Source organism: Varanus komodoensis, unplaced genomic scaffold (genome assembly GCF_004798865.1).
Source record: "Varanus komodoensis strain SLA01 unplaced genomic scaffold, ASM479886v1 scaffold34_1, whole genome shotgun sequence".
NCBI lineage: Eukaryota > Metazoa > Chordata > Lepidosauria > Squamata > Varanidae > Varanus > Varanus komodoensis.
The window spans coordinates 6,218,581-6,233,653 of NW_025335854.1; the positions used below are offsets into that span (position 1 = coordinate 6,218,581).

A 15,073-nucleotide genomic window follows, 5' to 3' on the forward strand; every position below is an offset into this window, starting at 1 on the left:
AGCCATTCATTAACCTCAGGCAGAAGACGAGAAATCTCTGATTACCTTGAATGACTGCACAAACGTCCACAACAGAATTCGAATGGTATAACCCTGGCGAAGCAGTTTGATGAGACGGGCAGCCCGGAATAGCTTCAGAAAACTCATGTTGAAGCTGCTGGTATTTACCAACTTAATACACATATATCAGAGAGAGAGAGAGAGAGAGAGAGGAGAGAGAGGAAGAGCAAGATCAATCCATTAAATGAAATCTGAGAATGAGCCCTCACACCCAGCCCTGAACTCGGAGCTCCCGCAAAGGGGAGGCAAATGAAACAGGCTTCACCTTGCTATCCGTCAAGATAATTTCTGTAATGCTGCCAATCACAGTGATGAAATCAAAGATGTTCCATGTGTCGCGGAAATAGTTCTGCAAGAAGATTTGGGGGCGGGAGAGAAACCAGGTTGTTAACATGCAGCAGGCAGTGGCCTCCTTTCGAGAACGCTGCTCACCCACAGCCCCCGAGGGTCCAATTCTCCCTTCGTGATCAGTGGGGCTCAGATTGATGGCCCCTCCGCAGTCGTTGGGCCTCTGTTCATGGCAAGGGTGCCCTTCTGCCAGATGGTGGCTGCCTCCAGGGGAGGGCTGGTAATCAATGCCTGCCACAACTAAAATAATTTATGGCCAGCCCGAGCTTTTTGTCCCGGTCTCATAGGCAAAGGCTCCTCGCTCTATGCATCATGCCACATGCATCTGCATTAAAAAGCAGCCTTTGGTCCCGCTTTGCCAATGTGGGTCATTCAAGGACAGGATCAGGAATACCAGGCACAAGTAAGGGCACATGTGTCTGTCTTTACGTCTGCTCGCCCCTCCGTCCACCTCATCCGTTTTCAGTCTTGCACCTCCAAAGGTTTTCGGTAAATGCAGAAACACACACTTGCAGATATATCGCACAAGGGCCGACAAGACACACTTGCCTTCCCGCAGAGGGAACTGCATCGTTCCCAAATGTGGCTCCCGACTCAGGGTGTCCCGGGAACGAGCCCCCATCGCCTGTGCTCGATCTTTCTCTCAAACTACTTGGGGACACACTGCAGAGAGCTGGGACTGCACCAGATAAGGGACCGATCCAGACTAGGAAAGCATCCTTCCTAGGTACAGCTAGATTGCCCAGAACTGGAAAATTAAAATCAATAAATGTCCTATAACTCACCAGGAAACCAAAAGCTATAATTTTCAGGACACATTCCAGTGAGAAAACCATCGTAAAAGCAATGTTTAGGTACTTCAGAGCCAGTTCATACGTGTAAGGAGCAGAATAATACTGCCAAAACAGAGAAGAAAGGCTGGGAGTCATAATACCCTGGATTCTGCTTGAATAATATAACAATTCAGGAAGTTACCCTTCCACTGTGAAGTTCCATTTCCCCCCAGAAATACAGACAGTAGATCAAACTGAAACAATTTTTAAAAAATTTCAAGCAAGCTGGAAAAAAAATCAAGTTAAAAACCAGGATCAGTCTTCTAATGTGGCATAGACGAATGTTCATGGACACAAACAAGCCAACATCCCTTAATTAGCATGTTCTTTTAACTGAGCATGTTTAATTTAATTCTCTACAGGCCTGTGTAGGACAGTTGTTCAGGGCAGAAAGAGCTGCGCTTGAGGAAAGCCAATGCAAGGCAAACTCGCTGAGAACACGAAAGAAAAGTCATGGTCCTGATGGGAACGGGGCAGAGGCACATGCTCAGGGGTGGTGCCCAGGAGCAACAACACACCTCAGTGGGACAGAGTGTGCTTTGATTTATGGTTATGTTAAACATTTCCACCCTTCTCCGGTTGAAAAAGCTACATTTGGAAAAGCAGCTTCTGTAAGGCCAGCAGGAGTGAGAGTGTTTAGCACGTAACAGCACTGCCTGGGTTCTTTAAGCCGCTCATGGCCAAAGACCTTTTTATTTAAACAATATTTTGACAACTCTTAATAATATCTGTAGGTTTTAATTTCGCAGCCAGCGTGATTCTGGGTTTTTACTTGTATTATTTTACTATGTATTATGTTTGTTTATTTTATGTGAGCCGTCCCAAGGCTATAAGTGATGGGACAGCATAAAAAAATTCTAAATAAGTAAATAAATATAGTGGGAGCAAGCAAGCGGGCTGCTTCTGATGTCCTTTTGCTTCTCTTCTCAATTATTCTCTATTTATTTATTTATAAATGTATTTATAGGCTGCCTGTAACTTCCTAGGTGGCTAACAGTACACTAAACATATTAAAATAAAATAAAGCACAATAAAAACCAATTAAAACAGAACAAATTTAAACATCTATAATACCAATATTAAAAGGGCCACAGCATTCAGGGCTAAGTGTTAATTTTTTTTCTAAAAAGGTATGTCTTCACCTGGAGCTGAAAGGAAAATAAAGATGGTGCCTGGTGAATTTCTCTAGGGAGGGAGCTCCAAGGATGGAAGCAGCGGAGGAAAAGGCCCTTCACCTGGTTGCTACCCCTCTTATCTCCTTGTGGGGTTGTTCTCGTAGGTTCTACTGAGCTTGTCTGCATTAACAGGCATCCAGGCGTTACGGGTCGTTTAGTGCCTAGTGACGCAACTCAGCAACCAATTGTGGGTTAATTTCGGATTGCTTAACCCCTAAGCAACCCAGAGTCTCCGGGTCTGAATGTCACACTAGAATCAGAGTGGCTTGTTAACTGGAAGTGGAAGTGACAAGTACACCAGAGACACCATGCTCAACTGGTCCCATTTGTCATGGGTTGCTGTAATGGCTGGATTTAGCCAATGCAAAAAATGGCACAAAAGGAAAAGGGGATGAGGAGGGCAGAGGAAGCTCCTAGAACTGCAGGCAGAAGGTCTCAGTCTGCATCCTGTTCAGAGCATCGCAGGTAAGGGGGGTGGGAAACCGTAGAAAGATGTTGTCAGCCTGGCTCAACCATGCTACCTGGATTCACAACCGCATTTCTTTAACACAGAGGATTTGGACCCAGAGAAAAGAGAGGGCATCTCCCAGGTTGCCAGCAGCTTTCGCACCTGACAACAGCACCTGCTGAGAAACCTGTGCACGCCATCCCAGGTGGCACCTCACCTTCATCATTAAGACCACGGTATTAAGCGCGATCATGGCCATGATGGTATACTCAAAGGAGGGGGACACCACGAAGTGCCAGACCCGGTACTGGAAGGTGTGTCGGTTTTGAGGCATGTAGCGGGTGAGGGGCTTGGCACTGATGGCGAAGTCGATGCAGGCTCTCTGGAAGGAGAGGAAGAAAGCAAGTTTGGCAATTGAAACGCACCCGATTTTCCTAACTGTTCGTTCTGCGCAGCCCGTACAGTGCATTAAATGCTTTACAATCAGGTAGAACAACACCTGCGCCTAATTGGCTACTTACTGATGCAAAGGGACAAGAAACACGTGTGGGGAAGAAAGAAATTTTAAGTATGGCTGAACTGAAACAATCTTAGGTTCGTTTTTTGTTGTATTTATTGTTGAAGTGGCCCTCTGATTTTCACTGTGTGTGTACCTGCTCCCCCATTTATTTTCCATCCAAGTCCTGAACTAGAAAGAAGTATGTGAAAAATGCTGCTCTTTAGGATCCTTTTTAAAGCGTATGTGTAACCTAGTGCACACCAACCCAGCTCTGCCTATCGTCCCATACGCTGCAGAGAACAACTTTCAAAGAATATATACCCTTGCCTACACTTTGATCAGACACGCTCAAAGATTCCTTGGGGCTCAAGAACTTCCCGAGAGTTTTAAAATCAGTCCGAAGACTAGATTTGAATGAAAAGCAGAACGATGGAATTGGCTTCGCTATGGAAGTTAATCCCTCCCTGACAGAGAAGGGCCAAGACATTTTGCCGCCCTTGTGGAAGACAAAATGGCGCACCGTACGCCAGAGTGGCGGTCAAATCACCAGCTGCTTCCACTGTCCTGAGGACGGCAGGTAACTCAGTAGTTACAGGACAGGTTGTAGGTGACATAGGCAGCCATGTCCACCCCCACTCTGCTGCCACTTTGGTCTCTCCCGATGGCCGCCTGAGACTGCCTCCTCACTCCACCATAGGGTAGAGCCATCCCTGCTCAATGTACATACGTATTTTGGCAAGAAGATGGAGACTCACAAAAATTCAGATGAACTCTAATATAACGCCCCCAATAACAGAAGCTGGTGCAATATAATGCCCCCGATAACAGGAGTGGTGCCATTTGTCCCTGGAACTACTGCCTTCAATTTCCTAGTCTTTAGTTGGTCTCCTGGAGATCCCTGGAGATCAGGGATCAAGACACACTGCAGTGGCCAGGAGCTCTGAGAATTGCGCCATTAATGCGCCAGCACACGTACTATCATCTGTGGCAGGAAACACAGTGGCACGGAAATAGGTGTTTTTGGATGACAAGGAACCACGAGCCTGAGATGTCACTATGCGACAACACTATTACCATTGCTGTTGCTGTTGCTGTTATTTTTTTAAAAACCCCTATCCCACCTTTCAAGACACACTTATTCCCAAAAGCACTTCCTTTCCCCTGGATACTTATGCGCCTGCAGGGGTGCACCGTGGAGCCGGAGGCAGGAACGGATTTGGAGGGTCCACCTGGCTCCCAATCCATCAGTACCAAAATGCTTTTCTTCCCCCAGCCTCTTCCTTCTTACACACATTACCTCGTTCTTCTCAAGGCTGCACTCCTCCATCATTTTGTCCCCCTGCTCCTGGAAAGTGATGATGATGAGAGCCACAAAGATGTTCACGAAGAAGAAAGGGAAGACCACAAAATACACCACGTAGAAAATGGACATCTCCATGCGGTTGCTTCGGCTGGGGCCGCGGTCCTCCTCGGTCACATCCACCGAGTGCTGCAGGACCCTGAGGGCGCAGTGAGAACACAGGAAGGGAGTGCAGTGCGTCGTGCGAGTGGCACATTCTCCCTCCGTCCCAACTCCTTGAAGCTTTGCTAGGAGACCGTGGCGCAAAACGTTTGCGCCTAGGGGCAGAGCAACGTATCTACCGTGGCCAGCAAACACATTTCTGCCATTGCAATACCGCGCGGATGAGAATCAAGCGGGGCATTAAGCTCCCTGCCACACACACTTGCAACTGCATCCAGGAAACAAGCCAAGGTGTGGGAAATAATTCTATCTGTGAAGCCGTTTTTAGGTGCAGGCATGCTGTGTGCATTGTGCTTGCACGTTGTGTTGAGTGTGACAGTTCAAATATCTTTAATCCTCCCACAGCAGTCTGCACTGGTATGGGAGGAGAAGCACTCAGATTTTCCTGCATGCACAGAGTTCTTTCTTTCTTTTATTCTAATTCTGTTCTACCCAATAGCCAAAGCTCTCTGGGGGGTTCCCAACAATTGAACCAAATCAGATTGGCTTTGAATTTAATAATCTGCACAGAGAAAACACATCTAAGACATGTCACCTCACTGTGTATTGTTTAACTCATGGGGAGTCCATGGCAGCCACCATTCTGAATCTGCAGCTCACAGTTGCTATGTCGCGCAAACCCAGTAAGTGTGGCTGTGTGACGGCTGAACAACAGTTGCATAATCCAGGGATCATTTTAGAGTTAGGCAAGGGTTGTTCAGCCTACACACAATCCATGCTCATCAGGTTTGCATGACGTGACGATCAATGCCATGGGCTAAACAAACCCTGACAAGACATGGCACGGAGTCTCTATAAACTTCTGGTGGGTGCTTTTCAGGGTGTGCACACTCCTAACAGCACCGACTCGTAAAGTATCCAGCTTCCTAGAACTGCCGACGGGATGCCTCCAGGCGGCCTACGAGAGCGTCTTTCTTTTCTTGCTTGGAGAAGCCCCATCAGGTGACAGTGGAAGACTTTGACTGGCTAGTCTGAAGAACAAGAGCGCAACCTGACCCCGAGATCTTTTCCTAAATCAGGATAAACAAAATTAAGAAACGACTCCCCCTTTAGGAGCAGAATTTGGCATCTTGCACTTTTTACCATGAAAACGTACACGATACAGGGATCCCCCTTATTACAGGACGGGCCTAAGAGACAATCCCTCCTTAATACCTACACGAGAGAAATCCAAGGGAAATACTCACTGTGGCCAACCTTCTCCGGTGGAGACAGTGAAGAGCGTAAGCAAAGCCCAAATGATATTGTCGTAGTGAAATTCGTGGCGCTTCCATTCTCGGCATTTTACTTCCATCTTATTTTTCTCGTGGTCCACGTAGTTTCCTCTGTGAAGTTTTGGAGAGACTGTTATCCTTTGCATCAGAGGCGGGGAGAGGGTTTTCTTCCACAAGCCACTCCCCTTTGCAGAAAACGGGGGCCACACGTCAGGGACTGAAGCGAGCGGTGGGGGCCACTGTCAGATGTGGGTGGCTCACCATTTTTCTCGTCCTGGTACCCCTCTTTTCTTTCTCGCCCCATTTCTTCCCATTCAGTGAGTTGCCAGGGAAGGAGCCAGTCATTCTTGCCAGAGCGTCAAATGACTGCTACAGAAATCAGCTCAAGGGCCTTCGGGTGGGTTAGTTAGTTAGTTAGTTAGTTAGTTAGTTGTTGTTGTTGTTGTTGTTGTTGTTGTTGTTGTTGTTGTTGTTGTTTATTTATTTATTTATTTATTTATGGATTTATATCCTGCCTTTTTCCTACAAAGGGCTCAAGGCAGCTTACATCCTTGCTTGAGATACTCTTCCAGGATGGAAAAGGAAGGAATACATCTCAGGATCTGAGATGCTGGGATAGCAGAGGCCGGGATGCTAAATGCTTCCTGCTTACAGCTCGGGATCTTTTGCCCCAACGTCACTTTTCCATCAATCAGGCTGTGGTCCCAGAAATGAGCGGGGTGCGTGGGAATGGCCAGACTGAGAGGCTGTAGGGACAAAAGCTGGAGAGCGCGCGAGGCAGCTCAGCTCCCATCGCTCACGTGCCTCTTTCTGACCACTTCATAGGGCTCGGGACAAGCCTGGGTATGTTGGGACCCTAACTCCCCTCGTCTCTTGACTTCTACTCACCTCCACCCTTAGGCTTCTTAATGATTATTGACTCATTAGTTTTCTTTAAATTAATTGGTCAATAATCACCAAGAAAACTCTATTCATACCTGGAAACCAGGATTAGCAATGCTTTCCCTGGGAGCTTTGGATATAATTCTCTCTAATAATTGACTGGGATGGCTGAGTATCCAGCTGGAAGCAAAATGGGGCCACAGGTGCATAGACTCATAGAACAGCTGGAAGTTGGCCATGAAGGCCATCAGGTCCAACCCCTGCTGTTACAGGACACCACGTCACACCGTCCCACTCAGGTGGCTGTCCAGTTTCTTTCTGGATGTCTCCAGTGTGGGAGAGCCCCCACCTCTCCAGGCAGCTGGTTCCATATTGCTCTGACTGTGAGGAAGCCTTTCCTGATGCCCAGCCTGAATCTGGGTTGTCACAACTTGAATGGATTATTCCACATCCTACACTCTGGCATCAGCAGGAAGAGATGTTGGCCTTCCTCTTTGTGGAAGCCTTTCAGGGACTTATAGAGGGATCTCATGCCCCCCCTCAGTCTTCTCTTCTCAAGGCTTCTCTTCTCTTCTCAGTCTCTCCTCACAGGGCAGCGTTTCCAAACCCTGGATCATTTTTGTTGCCCTCCTCTGGACCTTTTCTAGTTTTTTCTACATCTTTCTTAAACCTTGGTGCCCAGAACTGGACACAATATTCCAGATGAGCTCTGACTAGTGAGATAAGGTGGTGATTTCTATAAATGCAGGAGAATCAGAAGTAGCTACACATCTTTAAATTAGAAGAAAAACATGTTCCAGAACGCTCCCCTAAATTGGCCTGAGAAGGACCAGTGAGCTTCTAGAAGGTATGCGATAAACCCAGTGGGGAACCCGCAGGCTGCAGTGTGAGCGTCTGCAGCTCTTTGCGGTCTCCCAGAGGCGAGGACACAAAAACTGTGCTGGGATGCATGACCAGCAGCTTTGTTCTACTGTACTTACATGCAGTCCTTCTCTGTATCCTTGGAGCTGTCTGTGCAATAGAAGAACTTGCCCTTGAAGAGCTGAACCGCGATGACGGCAAAGATGAACATGAAGAGCTTGTACACGATGAGTATGTTGAAGACGTTCTTCAGAGACGTCACCACACAGTCGAAGACTGCCTGGGGTGGGGAGCAAGCGCAGAAGGGGCGGTTCGTCATCGGGAAGCGGCACTGCTTTTTGCCAAAGAGGGCATGCGGCGTGTCAGAGCCATCCTCTAGCCATGCATTTTCTCCACCGCATCAAGGCAAGCAACATGGGCGGAAGGCAGGACACTGCCAGCAGGGGCTGTTCAGATTGTGGAAGGAAATGGGCTTCAAGGCTGGCAGAAGCTATGCAGCTTGTGTGCCTCTGCGGCCACGGATAACCAAAGCCAAGGATCACTCAACGAACGCGACAGGTTAAGCTTTCGCCGGGCGGGGTGGGGGGACTTCTGCTATTACAGTTCATATTCTGAAATTCCCCAGACATAAGGTTCCGTGAAAGCTGCCACAGGTTCATCATTCCCTCTCCCATGTTTCCTTTGTGTTTCCAGTGGAGACCAGAGGTCCCTGGTGTGACCTATCCAAAGCCGTGTTTGTAACAGGCGTGGGAGTGGCACCCTGCTGGCCGTGTGGGCACCGAGACGCTGCCCTGCTCAGAGACCCCTCCCTTAACAAAAGTCTGCCTGGACCGCAACTTCTCGGCCTGGCGTTTCCTTGGGCGTTTCTCCTCCCCCAGTCTTGCGTGGCGTTCCGTACCGTCCTAGGCTGCTTCATGCACGTTCCTGTGCCGTCATGCTCCACACGGGTGGAAAGGGTCGCTCTGCCTGCAGGGCAGTGGATGGACAGGGATCGCCCGTTCATGCACTCCGGACCACCCTTCCGGGAATTGCACACATGCAGATGTGCAAGGTGGTGGGGAGAAGGGATCAGGTTGCGCAGAAAGAGCCAAGCATTAAGGGATTCAGCTCACAGCAAACTCTGCCCTCTCCCGTTTCTGGGACTGCCCACCATCCCCCGGGGGTCCTCGATTGGGCTCTTCATGTGAAAAAGCTTCCCACCTCTGCCTTAACCAAAGACGAAGCAGTGGACAAGCAGCGGAGGTCCCTGCACAGACAAGGAGTCCTGGACAGGGGTGCAAAGATCCCAAGGAGGACAAGACGTCTCTGCCTTTAACTGCTGCATCAAAGAAGAGCTTTTTTGGCAGCTCTTTAATCTTCACATGACGGAGGGTACAGAACTGCAAGTCAAATGTCTGCCGGATTTGCAGCCATTCCCCTCTTCCCATGGCAATCTGGGAAGTTCAGTTTTGTGGAAGGGAAATCAGCAGATTCCCAGGTTTCCCCGGGCAAAGGCAGGTGGTTAAACTGGTACAACCACCAATGAACTGAGTCAGCAGAATCTCCTTCTTCCAAACAGCTATTTGCTATTTCCATAGGATTTAGTCACCCTAGCAGAGCAAGAATTTCTTAATCTAAGGGGGAGCTCCCAATGTCAACAGCTGCTGCTCATCAACCATGTCTCATCTAGCTTTCGCTCTAACGAGCTTTAATGAAGATTGTCACTGCCTGAAATGAATGCAACTATACCTTGAGTTTGGGCAAGCGCTTGATGGTCTTCAAAGGCCTCAGGACTCGTAGAACGCGGAGAGACTTGATCGTTTTAATGTCCCGACCTTTATTGGTCCTGTACGTTAGTGGGGAGAAACAGCCCACCCAAAACAAGAGAAAAGGAGAAAACAACCCTCTCAGACACAGTTGAACTCATTATAATTATGCAACAGCGATTATTTCTTTCTAATTTGTGCATGTAATGACAACACTGGGCCAAATTTTACTTTTTTGGAGGGTAGTGGTAGAAAACTTATTTCTAATGCTGCACCAATCAGTGGTCTTAATTTTTTTTTACCTTCTGGGAACATTTTCTACGTTCCTTGACCCATAAGGGACAACAGCATATTGCAGAAGGTTCTGCCACTCACTCAAGGGCACACCCAATTCAGACATGGCCTGGAAAAGCCCTGTTGGACTTTACCACCCCCTCATGTGAACGGGAAGGGTGCCGCAAAAGAACACCCCCAGACCGTCAGGGTAGGCGGAAGCTCTCCTGTGGGGAAGCTTATCTGCCTCGACCGATGTTCTAATTCTGAAACCCAGTTTGAAAACCATGGTCCATCCCGATGTGGTTGGAAAATTAAAATGATGGACTCCATGGTCACAAGAATCAGGCAGTCTAGGAGCAGAAACAGAATGGAACGGAAGGAAGAGGAAGAGGAAGAGGAAGAGGAAGAGGAAGAGGAAGAGGAGAGGAGAGGAGAGGAGAGGAGAGGAGAGGAGAGGAGAGGAGAGGATAACCTCCCGACAACCCAATACCCTGCAGCAGCAGCTGTAAGTATTCCCTTCTCGCTCAACTTGACAGCTAATTTCAACTGCTATAACTCTGAGACAAGTAAGATAACAAGGTAAGGACAGGTGATCCGACAGTCTTGCTGAGCCTGGCCATCTGTTGCGAAGACACCCTGGCCCTGTGCAGTGCGTGTCACATGTTCACGTGCTGGGCAGGTCTGAGAAATGTTCTCGTTCTGGCTGCTCATCAGATGGCATCGGCAAAACATCTCTTTCCCCGGCAAGCTCCACGACACAGTTCAGCCAATGCAATCCTCTATAACCATAACACATTAAAAACCACTTCTTCCTTATATAGGGTGTTATGTGATGATAAGTGGAGGCGTGTGATGACACCGCTGAATTCTAAGAATCTTCCGCCCAGGCTAGAAAGACAAAATTGAGCTCATTTCTAGTCTCTCTGCAAGGGGTGTGGGGCGGACGGTTGGACGTGATGGCCTGGATCCCAAGAGACATTAACTTAGGAGGGTTGTGAAAGGGAGATTTCCTGTCCCCCCTTCCCTGCAGCAGCCCATCCCACAAGGCTGAGGGGCTCCAACTCTCTGGAAAAGTGCTTCAGGGGGCTTGAAGGGGGTGGAAGGAAAGAATTTCCTCCATTCACTTTTGAAGAGTGAAATTCTATTCCAGCTGACACATTAAAACGTTCCACCATTCCGACTATTCCTCTCCAGCCTGGCTGAAGACTGCTGGGAGACATAGTCTTGCTCTGATGGCAGAGGCATAGGATGATGTCCGGTGTTCACTCATTTTAGGATTCAAGCTACAGCATTTTGAGGAAAATGCCAAGCTTTCCTCTCCTCATTTTAGTACATCCCTGGAGCCTGCTTTCCAAGGATTTTCCAGACAAGGACTTAAATCTGGATGCCCTGCACTTGAGGGAAAACCTCTCTTTCTCTTTAGACTCGCTGTTTTCAAAGAAGCTGAAGGTCAGTCTGGAAGATGATGCAGGGCTTACTTGTGGCTTTCTGTATCCCCCCCCCCTTCCTTAGATCAGGGTTTTCAGACAGACAGCTCTGGAGAAACCCACAGCCCTCAGGGAAGCCCCAAGCAGAAGATCAGTTCCCTCGAAACAACTTGTTCTCCAACTGACCCAATTTCCTCTTGCAGGGGTATGCTTGTGAGAAGTATAAAGACCTCCATTTCTTCTTGTTTCTTGGTGCAGTGAAAATTCTCATAGAATTCTCACAACAGTCTTTCATTCATATATGAAGGATGAAGCACACAGATGTCTTGATTACGGACTACATGCAAGAATGTCTTTACATACACACAAACATACACATGTATACGCACACATACATGCCCACACGGAAAACGAGGGGAAGAGTTTTTTCAACTTGTAACAAAGCATTGCATTTACACATCCACATTTTACCTGAAATTTGGGATTTCAGAGAGCACGACGGCAGATTAAAATGCAGCCAGTCTCAGCAGGTGGAGAGCACAAGGCAAGGTTCAACGTGGCTCAGGCTGCAGCTCTTTCAGGGGCCTGAACCCTTCAGCTGGAGGGGCTGGAAGATGCCAAGGGAGAATTGCCTCTCGGGCACTCCACAAAAAGCGAGATTGGGAGCACAGCTGTGGCACTGGACCTGTCCTTCTGTGCCAGGATTCAGCAAATGCCAGAGCCTCTCGCCCCCTCAGTAGGGAAGCAAATAATGCAAGAGCCAAAGGGCTCTGTGCAATGCGCCCCACTGTGTGCCCCTGGGAAGGGGACAGAGCACGTTTGCAGGCGGAAGGTCCCGGCTTCCCAGAGGGCACTGTTGGTGGCCCACTGTGCGAAGGGCGACCCTCCTTGTGAAGGCGGGCTCTGCCAAAGGGCAGTCCAGTCCAGGTGCATGGACACACCATGCACCTGGCCACAGGTTTCCCCACTAGGGTGAGATGCATTAGTTCTATTGAAATCGCAATCCTTTCAATGGTGCACCTGCACATTTTATGGAGATCGCTGCCCTCACTTGTGGCATAAGGCCCCCCTTTCGGGGCGATGCTTGAGTGGACCCCCCGCTGCGAGAGGCTCTTCTGAATCCCAGAAAAACACCAGTCCAGGCTGAGCGGGGGAGGCCAGTAGCCCGGCTTATATCAAGGCAGCTTCTTGTGCCACTCCCCTCACCTGGCAAACAATATCCTTCATCCTTTGGAAAGGTTTTCTGCCATCTTTGGCCATGATGGGAGGCCGTTCGGTGGACTGCACTGGGACTTGTTTTCTTGTTGGTAATCTGGTCTGCAATCATGCTTATTCTCGCCCATCTTCCACAGGGAAGGAAAAGCTGTTTGGTCCAGAAAGGGTGAATTCTGCACAGGTGCCTCCCTCCCAAAGGAAACCATTCTCACACCAGCAGCTGATGTGTGTGTCGCTCCAGGTATCAGAAAGTTCTGTCTAACACAGGTGCCTGCACACCCCCGGGGTCAGCCATATGGGCACCCCCTCCCATCTCCTTCCTACTCTCTGTTGTCCATCTGCTCAGTGCAGTTCTCAAACAGCAAAACACTTCAGCTAACCAGAACATCATGCCGACAAATTAAAATGTAAAGCTAATGATGCTGCTGGAGGGACAAGTGCTTTATATTTTGAACTCGTCTGGAGCTAATAAAAGAAAGCACATGAGTCCTTTGAAAGAGCCAGGCCCTTACCAAGTATCCTTGAAAATCTCTAAAGTGGGTCACTTTGAGACAAAGGATCAAGCACCCCTTTTGTAAGGATTAAAACAATAGGAACCACAACAAGAGACCTAGCGACTAATTTAAAAAGGAGTAGATACAACTCTAATTAAAATTCCTCAACAGGGGCCATGTTTAAAGCCCTCATGCTTTGTGCATCGAAGCTGGGGGGAAATTTAAGTGTGCGTGCATTTGTCTCGTTGGTGAAAAGGCAGGCAGCTTCCAGCGCATCCCATACATGTCTGCTTAGAAAGAAGTCTCGCTGAACTGCATGTGGCTTACTTCCCGGAAAGTGAGTATCAGATAAGCCACGGCTGACCTGAGATGCTTTAATTGGCATCAAGTTATGTACGAACAGGTGAGTCGGTGATGTCAGTAAGGCACTCTGGGTACCCCATAAGCCTGCAGCCTATGCAGATCCAGCTTATTATAAGCTGAGTCCAACCCATCTTCCACGTATCCCAGAGCATCCGTCTAGCTAGTTCCCTGCTGGACAAGCCAAACGGTTTTCTCTAGCTCCATCTCACGTCTTTGTCCTCCAAAACACAGAGTAATACTTTTCTTGGATTGGTCCACTGGTTCCAACCTCCTTGGGCTTTTGAGATGTGATTTGCATTCATTAAGGTGGGGGATTCAGCCACTGGATAATTTCCTGAGTTGCTGGCTAAGCCACTGATATCAGGAAAGCAGGGCTATCGAGTTACTAGGCAGGCCACCTGACAGGCAAGTCCTCATTGAGGGGCTCTCTTTTATGGAACTCACTCAGTCCTTCTCGAGTTTCCCAGGTACTATCCAACCAAAGGCCAGATACTCCCCCTCTCTCTCAGACCATCGTCTCTGCAAGAAATCTGGCATAGGCTGTGGAACCCAAGACTCTCCTCCAGGAGGTCATGGCACTAGACTGATTATTTAGCCCCGTGTTTGGAATTCTGTGCATGTGTCTGATTTCTGCCTTCCCTGGTTCCTTCCTGCTCCCTCCACCAGCTCCAATTTCTCCTTTCCCCCCATGAATTCCTTTCTATGTTGGACATCTGGCTGCGTGATTCTAAAAAGGATTTCTCACTGAACCTTTCCACCATGAAAGACCTCAGGGTTACAGAGCTTGTGCTTGTGTTGTCAGATTCTTAATGGGGGGTTTGTCAGCTGTTTCGAGCTTTTGAGAAGGAAAGTCCAAACCACCTTTTATTTTTTTTTTCTCTAGGGCAGAAAGGAGGAAGTCCTTGAAAATAGGGCTCAGAACCCCTCTAAGCAGCCGGATAGACTAGGCTGTCTCAGGAGGTTCAGCCTGATTGGAGGCATCCTGTCCAAACTCCTTTTCTTGGACAGACCACATAAAGTGGTCCACCAGGAGGGCAAGCCATCCTCCACCCCAGACTCATGACATATATCCACCCAAGTGCTTCTCTACCCTCCCGATTTTCTTCCAGCCACACGGAAGCAGCTATCCATAAAGTCTCCTGCACACAGAAAAATGGTGAAATGATCCCAGCCTCATGAGCTTGGGAAGCAGCATTCTAGCAAAAGGCGACCAACTTTGCACAAAGAAAAAAACATGTCAGTGGACAACAGCAATACCCTGCTCCCACTGTTTTGGTATACTTGCAAGTTTGCATTCCTGAACGGTAACAGCTAGTTTGCAATCTGACACTGCATAATGAATGTCCAGTTGGGAAAAGGACGCATACCTGATTGCTGTCGTGCACTAGTTCTGCTCGGCCGTGCTGCAGGTGGTCCGCTAAGCTACCCCTGCATTGCCTCTGATGGCAGGACAGCCTGCAGCTTCCTTCAGTTCGCCACTCTCAGGAAGTTACCCTTTGCACCGCCCACACCTTGTTTTCCAGCAGGCCGGCTGGTGTTCGCTTCCTCCTCCAACATCCTGCCCAAGGTTAATTAAAAAATGCATTGACCTAAGGGGTTTTGCAAAACCACAGACAGGTGTAGTCAGTGGGGGCTCCCGCTCCACAATTTGCCTTTGAAAGGAAGGGCCATTGCAAAGGGGGCATTCCCAGTTCATACCAGCACACTCACA

General features: G+C 48.6%; 1 protein-coding gene across 1 annotated transcript in view; it reads right to left on the reverse strand.

The window, feature by feature from the left end:
- The window catches only part of CACNA1E (calcium voltage-gated channel subunit alpha1 E), a 228,082-nt gene that overhangs the window by 31,483 nt on the left and 181,526 nt on the right, over positions 1–15,073 (reverse strand). Inside the window, 8 exon segments of the mRNA XM_044439166.1 lie at positions 46–171; positions 326–409; positions 1,194–1,304; positions 3,082–3,246; positions 4,661–4,862; positions 6,073–6,210; positions 7,962–8,122; positions 9,571–9,667. Coding sequence (XP_044295101.1) covers positions 46–171; positions 326–409; positions 1,194–1,304; positions 3,082–3,246; positions 4,661–4,862; positions 6,073–6,210; positions 7,962–8,122; positions 9,571–9,667 — 1,084 coding nt within the window.